The 12,250-nt window shown below is 44.0% G+C and overlaps 1 protein-coding gene across 1 annotated transcript in view; it reads right to left on the bottom strand.

Moving 5' to 3' along the window:
* The window catches only part of EEF2K (eukaryotic elongation factor 2 kinase), an 82,384-nt gene that overhangs the window by 56,381 nt on the left and 13,753 nt on the right, over positions 1 to 12,250 (bottom strand). The window contains exon 2 of the mRNA XM_075564601.1: positions 11,750 to 12,071. Coding sequence (XP_075420716.1) covers positions 11,750 to 11,995 — 246 coding nt within the window. The 5' untranslated portion in view covers positions 11,996 to 12,071. The remainder of the gene's footprint in view (positions 1 to 11,749; positions 12,072 to 12,250) is intronic.

Genomic DNA, 12,250 nt, shown 5'->3' with positions numbered 1-12,250 from the left:
GTGACTCAAGCTCTCTGAGCTTCAGGTTTACTATCTGTCAAGGTGCCAATTCTCACAAGATAGTGGTGCAGATGTGACGAGTCCATACAAGTACGTGCTTGGAGCAGTGTGCACCCAGCCTTCTGCATGCTTCCCATAGGTTCTAGCTGAGGTCAGCTCTTATAGGTTGTGGGAAGACTGCACAAAGGTGTCAACAGATTTGTAGTCAAACATTTCTGAGCAAAAGGGGAGCGAGAGGAAGGACAGGCAGAAAATACATGCTGACAAATGCAGAACATTATCAGGAAGGACCCAGGCCAGGAAACAACGTTGATACTGACGTGAGTTCTTTTTATTCTGTACATGTTATTCATTGTTGTTAGCTGCTGTGGAACGGACTCCACAACATGCCTGCATGCGGCATGCGGACTTTGTATACTACTGGGAAAAACAAAAACACCACGCTGCCTGGTCCTGTGCCTTCCTCGCAACTGGTTGTGGATGGAATCGTTGCCATTCAGTTTTCATGAGCTGATTATCAGAATGAGATTGCCAGAACCTTCTTCTTCAGCCATCTTCCTCTAGAAACTCCACCAAAATCTGTTCAGCGTCCCAGCAACAGGCAAGCCTCCACTGGTGGATGGGTGGTGACTGTATTAGCTGTGAATTAACACTGGGTATCCCGCATGGAAGACAAGTATCCTAGCACTGGAATGCCTCTTATAAATTAGCACCTACAGGTGATAAAATATAGGCATCTTTAAAGTTGGCCTAGATGGACGCACCCACTGCCAAACAGCCAAGTCCCACTCATGTTGACTTCATGGTATCAGCACAAAGATATTTATTATAGGATACTGATTATAATTATCTAGCATTTAGATACTGTCTCAGGCCCAGATAGCTTTAATATTCTACATGGAGTAATTAACACCCTATAAAAAGAGAAGGCCCAGGCTAACCCATCAAAAAGCAAAGCCTAACCTTGAACACAGACTAGAGGAGCTGGTGATAACTGTTGTCAGGTGCAGTTGAGTCGGCCCCGACTCATAGTTACCTATCTTCAATAGACAAAAGCCCTGCCCCGGCCTCAAAACCATTCCTGTGCTTTAACTCCACGTTGCAGCCACTGGGTCAGTCCATGTGGTTGAGGATCATCCTCATTTTATTGCTGCCCCCTCCTTTGCCAAGTATGATGTCATTCTCCAGGAACCGGTCCCTCTTCTAGATTAGTACTTAGATGATAACATATATATGCACCTTTAGAGTTTGCCTCAATGTATACATATGCAAAGTCCATGAGACAGTTGAGGGTGAAGATGGTGGTGTGCACATGCGTGTGAAAAATCTACAACAAACAGGAGCAAACCAACAGGAAAAAAACCCAGGTGCCTAGAATCATTGAAGACAAGATAAAAACTAAGTGAGCAAGAGCTGCCACACCCGTGAGGCTGTGGGTGAGAGCAGAAGAGGCGCAGCCGTGGGTGGGGCCCCTGCACCTGGAAGGAGACTGGAACATGGCTGAGCCAGCCCTGCTTCCCCAGGGATCTCAGGGGCTCAAAGGAGGTAGAGGCCCACGTGCCCACAGGTGGATTGGGTTACAAAGTCCAAACTGAACCTGTGGGGTTGACCACCGGAGGTGGTGCCCTGTGCGTCCGGGAGCACTCATGCTCCAACTTTGGCCCATGCTTGCAGGGCCGCCCACACTCTGGGACCCCGGCTCCCAATGCCCCACAGCTCTCCCAGGATGTGGGGCGTGCACTCAAACACGCAGTGTTCAAAGGGAGCTGTCCACAGACCTCCAACTGTTCTCTGGGGCCAGTGCTCACCCAGAGAGGGAAATTTTAAAAATGACTTTAAGATTGCTCTATATTGTATTTCTCCCCTCATCTCGGTTTCATCTTTTTTGTTTTGTAGTTTGTATGACTCCTGCCTGGCACCACTTGATGCAGTCAACTATCCCACAGATCTCTGCTACCCTCTCACCCCCCAGCCCCCCTGAAAATTACATCCCGGTGTCATTGAAGACAGCAGTCAATGTTGGTCCACACACAAACTGGGAAGATGGGAACAAGCTAGTAGACAATACACAGAGCCAAAGAAATTCTCTGAAGGAGAGAAGACTCTGGAACTACCAGAAAAAGAATTCAGAAAAGTAATGTTCAGGTACTTTCCACTGGTGGAGAAAAAGATCAAGAGAGCTGCAGAAAAAGCACTAACAATCAAAGCAAAACAACTAATAAAAATCCGGAAGGTTAAGAATAACAGGATCTTCATGACCAGAAGAGCAGAGGATCTGCCTATCTCTGAGAAGGGGATTTCTCTTCTGTTGGTGGTTAAACCAAGGAAGGGCTCCCGGCCCTTGGGGGAAAGGGCTTAACATGACTCCTATGGGAGACTCGTGCCCAATGTGATCGACTGAGTTTCTCTTTCAGTGGTGATTCCAGGTGTGTGCTCCGGGTTACTTGAATTTTAGATTGTCTTTTCCAGGTGTACAGCATCCTTCATCAGAATTATTTGATTTGGAAACCTTCCTAAGAAAACTGGGCTTTACCTTAAACACACCTGCTGCAAATTAAAGGAACTAAACGACTCTTCCAGCCTTAAGACTGAAATGCCCTAATGGGAGAGGCAGCAGCAGGCTGCTAACCCAAGGTCATGGACTTGGAAGGGAGTGGACTTTTGTTCAGATATCTCGCTTTTGAAGTGGCTCAGTAACTGGCGACTGAAGACTACCATGTACTTGCTATTTTCATACTTTCTTTGCTTTTGTGACATGCCTTAGTCTCGCAGAGTTTTTGCCTTAGTGGGTGATGGTGACAGAAAATTTTGCCCTGTGTCTAACCCTCACTGCCTTCTTAAACAGCATCGGTTTAATCTGTGTAAGTGAACAACCATGCATTTTAGTCGGAAAAGCTCTCCTACAGATGTATATTTTTTCTCTCTTTTCAATAGTACTTTAAAACTGATACCACTGGCTAAAGAAGAAAAGGCTACTTAGAACAACAACAACAAAGCACAAATTCATAAACAGAAGGGACTCCCCACCAAACACACACAGCAAAATGTCAGCCACAGCTGCACATATCATCAATGTGTAAATGGATTAAATGGACCAGGCAAGGCCAGATGAGAGTAACAGACCGAATAAAACACAAAGCCCGGGGGTGGGAGAGGGGAGGGAGGAAGCGAGCTTATGTCAAGATGTTCAAGTAGGAAACGAATGTTTTTAAACTGTTTGTGGTAGCAATTGTACAATACTGCTTGATTTGACTGAACAGTGGGATGTGTCTGTATTAACGCTCCATAAAACGGTTTTGAAAAAAGAAAATAAGATTCATCAACATGCTGCTTACAGGAAACACACCTTAGACATAAAGATAAAAATAGACTAAAATTCAAAGGATGAAAAAAATACATCAAGCTAATGGCAAATCTTTAAAGTAGGAGTGGTAATACTAATCTCTGCAGAAATAGACTTCAAGGTAAAATACTCCCCTACCACCAAAAAAAAACAAAACCCAAACTCAATGCCATCAGTTATTGGTGACTCATAGCGACCCCAGTGAATTTCTGAGACTGTAACTGTTTACAGGAGTAGAAAGCCCAGTGTTTTTCCCTCAGAGCTGCTGGTGGTTTCAAACTGCCAACCATGCAGATCGCAACCCAATGAATAACCACTACACCATCAGCGCTCCTTTCAAGGCAAAATAAACTATGTTTAATGGAACAAAAGAATAAGAAGACATAGCCAACGAAAGACCTTTAAATATGCGAATCAAGCTCTCACAGAGCTGAGGAGAAAAAACAGACAAAACAGCAAGAAGAGTAAGAGACTTCAAACCACGTGAGACCAAGTCTCACCAATGTTGCTTCTGAAGCCCATTCTGGCCCTGCTTCTTACAAGGCAAGCTGTTTCTTCTCCTGGCAGTCCGTGGAGTCACTGTCCTTTGACAGCACAATTCGAAGACATCATTTTTGGTTTTCTTCATTCATTGTCCAGCTTTCATCTGTACACTAGGCACTGAAAACACCATGGCTCAGGTCAGACCACTTTAGTCCTCAAATGGACATCTTTGCTTTTTATCACCTTAAAGAGGGTTTCTGCAACAGATGTGCCCAGCTTTGATAGATTCTCATTCCAGAGATTCTAAAACCCAGTTGCTGAGTAGGCGAAATAACGCTATCAAGAATAGGAGGCCCAGGTGTTTCATTAAAAGAAAAACCTAATCCTGACTATAGAACCAAAAGACTAATGGTGAAAGTTCCTGGGGCAGCCCCAGCATTTCCGGTACATTATCTGATTTCTTTCCTGCTGCTTCCAGGCGTGTGCTTGTCGAAGCAAGAAACAGGAAATCCTTGGCAACCTCAATCTTTTCTCCCTTTCCCAGGTATTACTTACTGGTACAGCTGTGACGACTTTTGTTTTATGTTAAGGCGTAACCCATACTGAAGAGCACCATTGTGTGTGGGGGGGGAGGGGGGGAGGCGGTGTTTTTTTACCGTGATTTAGGTAAAGATTTATAGAGCAGATCATCAGTTTTACACACGGATGTTTCTACTCATCTGTTTCAATTTCCTCATGGTATCATCATTTATCCAGCTTCCCCCCAGTGTTTCCTGTTTCCATTCCTCCTCCTCTCCCAGTTCTAAAGCTGGATTTCTCTGTTTGCTTTTTAATCATTTATTGGGGGCTTGTACAGCTCTGATCACAATCCATCCATCCATCCATTGTGTCCAGCACATTACTACATTTGTTGCCCTCGTCCTGGATTTCTGTTTTCACCAGTAAGTGCTTCAAGTCCTCTTTGCTCTCAGCAAACAAGGCTGTCATCTGCCTTGTTAATTAGCCTTCCTAAAATCCTGATTCCACATTCTTCTTCATATATATATAATATATAGTTTAGTTTTCCTGATTATTTGCTCAGCATATAGACTGATGAGAAGCTAGTATTAAAAAAAGATTGTAATGGGGGCACACTGAAAGTAAACCCCAAGAAGGGACTGGCTAAATTTAAGTCATGTACATCATACGAGATATTTTTAATCTACTTAAAAAAATAAGATAATCTGCATGTACTGATGTATAATGTCCCAAGATAGTCCCAGATCAAGGTGGTTTACTTTTCAAAATAAAATTTCCCTTTAAATACACACAATCTAATTTTTTGGGGTACCCATTGAGGCCCAATGACTTCCTGAAAGTATTCCCTTGAAGAAAGATTGGGGCTAATGATGTTGCTATCGTTTGGTAAAGTTTATCAAGAAAGGCAGCACAACTTGAAGGTTGTCAGAATGTCATGGAATTGTATAGGTAGAAATTGTTGAGATGTTATTGCTTTGTTGTGCATATTTTCACAGGAAAGAAAAATGAAATTAAGAATAAAATGTCCCCCTTTATTAAAAATTAAATACTCTCTCTATATATACATACATACTGGTACTCATTCTAGAAAATGCAGGAACGAGAGAAGAGTAAAAAATAAATGGATTGTTCCTGATCCCTTCTGTTGTCAAACCAGTCTCTGTTCTGTGTGTGTGTGTGTGTGTGTGTGTGTGTGTGTGTGTGTGTGTGTGTGTGTGAGAGAGAGAGAGAGAGAGAGAGAGAGAGAGAGAGAGAGAGAGAGAGAGCTAACTAGCTATAATTGTTCTCCATGTTTTTAAACCAAAACTCAAGAGCAGAGGCCTTTATCCATGTTCTGATAACCTCTACACACATTCTTTGATTGGCTGCCTGGTATTATCCCGAGAGGGGGCTCCTGAATGACCCCATCACCTTGACCCCTATGGGACTTGCAATAGGGAAAGGTGCAGCCAGGCAGAGCTGACTCGGACCAGGGTCTTGACAGTGACAGTGCCTGACTAGTCACAATACATCTATGCCTGCCAGGGCAATGCCCTCTTGGAGGCATGCCAATAGACTATTGTGGTTAAACACTGCAAGCTGCTATGCCTACAGTCAATAATAAAACGCTGTTCGGGTTGTTGAGTACAACAGGAGGGTGGTTTGGAAAACTCCCTTGGGTTGTTGAAGTTGCCATTGGCAACAGTGATCTAACATCTCATCCATAAATGGCCAGATGTTTTACCAAGTCTCGCCTTTATGAACCAGCCAAGGGAAACCAAACCAAGCACACCGCTGTAGAGTCGATTCTGACTGTAAACAACCCTATAAACCAAATCCAAATTCTCTGCCATTGAGTCGATTCTGACTTATGGTGAGTCAGAATCTTTCCATGGGGCTTAAAAATCTTTCTGAAGCAGCCAGCCATATCTTTCTCCCGTGGAGTGGAACTTGAACCACTGACCTCTTGGTTAGTAGCTAACCACCACTCCACCTAGACTCCTTAGCAATGGGGGAGAGCCTTTACCCCAGCAGCGAGGAAGGCTGACTCAGAAACAAAGAACACAAGAGAATAACAGATGCATTAGTAAAGACCTGCCCACTGAACTCCACAGGAAAGCTGGAGGGGACCAGGGAAGATGGTTCAAAAACCGGATCCTGAGGAGCCTGAGCTACAGATTTAATACAGACAGATGTCAACTGACAGAGATTACAGGCTGGTGTGTGAAAGAGCAACGCCTATTTCAGGAGCAGTTCTACATGAGCACAAGTAAGTGTTTTGGAATGCCCATTCTTCATAATGCGATCCATAATTTGTTACGATCTGCACAATTACATACCTTGCTGTAGTTGGAAAAACATAGGTCAATGGCTTCTGAGTATTCTCCACTTTCATCCAAGATCCATCTGATGTAAGTTTCCGGCAGTTCCTGTGGCTGTGCAGTTATAATTGTTTTTCAAATTATTTCCAGTAAAGTTTTCTGGTCAGGTGGCTATCGTCCAAATTTCTCAACATAGACGAGTACCTGCTTCCAGTGTTGCATCCATTAGTTGAAACATCTTAATTAGTATTTCATGATTGTTGGATCCTTGTTTTTTTTGCAGGTCCCTTGGATGCCTGCCTTTACTAGGAACAGTTCTTGATCACATGCTGGCTTCTGAAAGGGTAGGATGTTGACTAATTCTTCTCAGTGCAGTGACTCTGTGTATTCCTTCCAACTTTTTTCTTAATGTTTTCTCTGTCATTAAATATTTTACCCCTCAAATTCCTCAGCAGTGCAATTAGGACCTGAATTATCTCTTCAGTTAGAGAAATGCCACACATATCCTTTCCTTTTGGTTTCCTAACTCCAAGCCTTAGCACCGTCCACTGCAATCCTTTAGCTTGTCTTCCTGAGCTGCCCGTCAGCATTTCCACGGCATCATTTCTTCCTTTTGCTTTAACGACTCTGTCCATAAGAGCAAGTTTCAGAGTCGATTCTGACATCCACTTTGGTCTTTTCTCTCTTTCATATCTTTATCCATGACCTTTCCCTTTCTTTATGCACGATGCCCTTGATGTCATCCCACAACTAGTCTGATCTTCAGTCACTAGTGTTCAGTGTAGTCTAAATTCCATTGGGATGTGTTCAAGGTCATCTTTTGGATCTCATGGACTGGCTTTACTTTTCTTCAGCTTCAACTTGAATTTGCATATGAGCAATGGAGAGTCTGTTCTGCAGTTGGTCCCTGGCTTTGTCTCAGTGGATAGCATTGAGCTTGGCTATTGTCTCTTTCCACAGATGTAGTCAATTTGATGTCTGTATAATCCAGCTAGTGAGATCCACATGTATAGTTAGTGACTGTGTTATAAGTCACTGGTCCTGCTGAATGCTAACACGCAATCTCCAGTGTCATTTCTTTCACCAAGCCATATTTTCCAACTACTGCTCTTTGTTTCCAAGTTTCACTGAGAATGCATCTATGTATCTGATCAAGAATGGGGCATCAGGATTAGAGGAAGACTTGTCAACAACCTGTGCTATGCAGGTGACAAAACCTTGCTTGAAGATGACTCCAAGTACGAATGATGAAGGTAGAAGATTATAATCTTCTATATGGATTTCATCTGAACATGAAGAAAACAATCTTCAAAAATCTGAACCAGTAAACAGCATCCTAAATGAAAAAAGTAATCAAGTGTGCCAGGGATTTCATTCCAGCTGGATCAAGCACACACACAAATTAATTAATTAAATCAGACGATCTACAATATTGGGCATCGCTCTTCCCCCAGCCCCTGCAAAAAACAATTTAAAGTTTTGGAAACCACGATGTCACTTGAAGGTTTAAAAACAAAAGGTATGAGCTCATCTGTCAGAGGCTTGTCTGTTGCTAATCTTCGAGACTAAGAGGAACCAGAAAGAAAGGCCGCGTGATGATCAATTTAGGAAAATTTGCCAATGAAAACCCTGTGGGTCCCAATGGTCCGCTCCACAACTGGTGGTGGGGACGGCCCAGGGCCAAGCAGCATTTTGTTCAGCTGTGCATGCGGTCACCGTGAGTCAGGAGCCAATGTGAAGGCAGCTAACCATAACCGCAACAGAGAGAGACCGAGAAACACGAGGGGACCAATCAATCCTGCTGTCTTCCCAGTTCTGGGATCTGTCCCTTGAGGGATCACTGTTTCTACTCATGGGTCCCAAGAAACACCCTTGGGTCATGATCATAATAAATCCCCACTTTCCCTTGAGCTGGCAGGAGCTGGTTTCTGTTTCGTGAGCTGTGCCTCCCACTGGCACGTGAATTCCCTCACAAAGACACCTGACACTGCAAGGATCAGCCTCTCCTAGAACCTTCAAGAGCGAAAATGAAAGACAGGAGCCCGAATCCTGCCACACTGCCCTCCCCGGGTTGGGCATACATCGCAGAAGCATGCAGGGACCCAACCTCAGAAAAGGCCTGTGGGTCTACTTCTGGAACTCCCTGTTCCAGAGGGACTTGAGCTAGCACTCTCGCTCCACAGATGAAAATACACCCACCTGTCTGTACAGAGCCGAATTATTAATTTGTTAAACACTAAGTCTGAAGTTATTGCAGAATGTTTCTAATTTCAGATGCAGAGTGGTTAGGAGACACTTATAGCTCACCAATGATTACTGTTTGTGGGGGTTAAATTAAATAAACACAACAGCTTAGCATTTTAAAACCCTCCCCACTGCCTCCCCCACCAGTTATTAGGTAAAAACCCAATGATATTCACTTATCTCCTGTCCTTTAGATCAGTTTTGCCACCGATTGAATTGTCACCTCCCAAAAAGGCTGAAGTGGTGACGCCTGGCACCTGAGTGTGACCCTGTTTGGACACAGGGTCTTTGACCGTGTTATCAGTTAACATGAATGCATATTAGAGTAGTGCAGGTTCTGATCCAATCTGGGCGGAGCCCTTAGAAAAGAGAAGACAGAGGGAAGAGAAAGAGAGACAGAGGAGAGGCAGCCAAGGATAGACAGAGATAGTGTTTGGAGGTAAGCTGCAGTGGAAAGCCAAGGAATGCCTGAGGCTACCAGAAGCTGGAAGAGAGAAGATGTAATCTTCCACTAAAGCCTTCAGAGAGCACAAGCCGGTTGATTCTTTGACTGGATGACTTGGAGCTTCCAGAACTCAGAGACAATAAACTTGTTTTAAAGTCTCTCGCTCTATGGTATTTCATGACAACAGCCTAGGAAACCTTAGCAGATGGATACACCTTAGTACATACATCTGGCAAAGAAGCAATTACCTAGGAGAAGACAGTCCAACTCTAAACTTGCTTTTTTTTGAGAATGGCCACCACGAAGAACTACATTGGGCATCACATCCCTGTGTCCACAGACACGCACAGGCAGGGATAGCGGCAACACTGGGACATCATGGGATGTTAGCACCTAAAAGGTAACACAAGTACCTATGTTTCCATAACTACAAACTGCTCTTTACAAGTAGGATGCTCCTTGGAAGTGAGGATGATGAGGGTTCAACTGTGTGTGTGTGTGTGTGTGTGTGTGTGTGTGTTTCATTTTCTTTTTCAGTGCTGGGATGTTGGCAAGTAGCAATTGACATGGTAATAAGTGTAGGTGTGTGTTTGAGGACAAGTCAAAAGCATTGGTATAAAATCTTAGGCACCTTTCTTAAACTGAAACACCAAACTACGAAGGTATGGTTTCTCAACCTTCCTCAGGCCGCGCCCCTTTCCTACAGCGCCTCATGTAGTGGTGATCCCCCAACCATAACATTATTTCCGTTGCTACTTCATCACTGTCATTCTGCTACTGTTATGAATTGGGTGACCCCTGTGAAAGGGTCATTCGACCCCCAAAGGGGTCACGACCCCCAGGATAAGAACCACTGTTTTAGATGTTCTCTGAGTTTGGGGAACAAAAAGAAGTCGGAAAGAGAGTCTTGTCAATTGACGATGGCAGATGCGGTTAGGTTACCGTGTGACACTTTATCATTTGATCTGTTTGATCCATTTAAAAATAGTTTCCATTTTTAATATTTTCCACTTTCTTTTCAGTTGAGGTTTTTCTGTGTTGTCTAGTCTTTGCTGTTGGTTTCTTGTTTGTTTGCTGCCTGTTTGTGTTTTGTATGGTTTTCTGTATATGAAATCCAGGATCGGCAGACCTGGAGAGAGACAGTCACTGGACTAATTAATTAACCTAGGGGCATTGCAGGGGAGGGAGAATGGGGGGAGATGGGGATGAGTACAAGAAAATTTTCCTGAAATTTTGAAAATTTTTATTAATGATGTTATTGGGGGCTCTTAAGATCTTATTACAATCCATAATTCAATTGCCTTAAGCACCCTTGTACTTTTGTTGCCATCATCATTTCTCAAACATTTTCTTTCTACTTGAGCTCTTGGTATCCGCTCTCCTTTTTGCCCCTCCTTCCCCCACCCTCCCATTCTTGTAAATCCTTGATCAATTGTATATTATTATTGTTATTGAAAATGTTCTGAAATTGATTGTGGTGATGGTTGCACAAATCTTAATATGACTGAATGACTCAATTGTATGATATGTGAAGTCTAAAGCAATGAAGATCTGTAAAAAAAGAAGTCTGAAGGGGCATGTTCAGAGTGGGAGGGTTGGATGTGGGGCAGGTTTGCCAATGAAATCTTCCTAGGACAGGGCTTCCTCAAAGAATGAGCAAGTGCATGGTTGTGATGGGGAAAAACATTCATTGGCCCCGCCTTCCTGACCTTCTGATGAATACAATTTTCCCTTGAAAAGAAAACAAAAGAATTCTCCCTAATAAGTCCCCATAATTGTCGTGTCCTTCCTGGAAGTGATCAAGACGAGTTCGTCATAGCTGAGCTCTCTACCTCAAACTGAATTGAACCAGCAGATCCCCTCCAAAGCCGTGCTGATGGGACCTTTTTGATTCATTTCTTCCTTGAATGAAGGCACCCTAAAGAGACTAAGACAAGGGTGCTCTTGAGAGAACTTGTCTGTAGCCACACACTGATCCCAGAAACACATGACAAGCTTTGCCTGGATGCGAGCAACCTGTGCACGAACTAGAACCCTAGAAGCGATATATATTTTTTACTTACCTTTATATATACATGTTCAACAATTAAGCATTTGCAATGCTCTTTGATATTTTCTGTTCTCTTCAGTTACACTTCTTTTTCAAAAGCTGGACAAAACCCACTAAAGGGTTTTCACTGCCTAATATTGGGTCCTGAGCAGCTGCTTGAAAAACACTGTCCTAAAGTAACGAAACTGGTTGTAAACAAACAACATCCTTCTAGTCTCAATATATACTCAGATTCTGAATTATGGTGCTGGCAAGGGCCTAGAAACACAGGGAAGACCCCAATTCAGCACTAGCAAAAGGAAATCCCCATCCCTTACGACGGGCGAGCCAGGGTGTGAGAGGCTGGGGGCAGGGCGGCCACTCACCTTAACCTGGAAGGAACTTGACGGGGACCCGCTGGACCCATACTGCCCACTCTCTGTTAAGTGGCGGTAGTAGTTATCAACCTTGGAATAAGCATTCTGGTTAGATCTGGGGTCATCGGTGATAGGGCAGATGAAGTAACCTTCCTCATCGTCGCTGTCTGCCTCAGAATTCCCATTGTGGCCAGCTCGGGAGGTCTGGCTGCCATCAATGCCTTCCAGGCGGAAGATGAGGTCTTCGTCTGCCATGTTCCTGGGGTGCCCGTTTTACCCAAGGGATAAGTGACACAGCCAGAATTCCTGGGCAAGCACAGTCTCAATGGACCTGTGAGGGAAACAAGGAAAAGAGTGAGCGCAGGGGCCGTGGGAGCCTGCTAGGTGCCTCACTCTGCAGGAGGCCGACCCTTGCAAAAGCCTCAGAACAGAACCCAGAGCTGTCTTTGGGGGAGGCAGCTAGCAGCATCTAGGAACATTTGAGATCTCCAAACTTGTCCAACTCAGTCA

Source organism: Tenrec ecaudatus, chromosome 12 (assembly GCF_050624435.1).
Source record: "Tenrec ecaudatus isolate mTenEca1 chromosome 12, mTenEca1.hap1, whole genome shotgun sequence".
In the NCBI taxonomy this organism is placed as follows: domain Eukaryota; kingdom Metazoa; phylum Chordata; class Mammalia; order Afrosoricida; family Tenrecidae; genus Tenrec; species Tenrec ecaudatus.
This window is presented reverse-complemented; position numbering and strand designations above follow the sequence as displayed.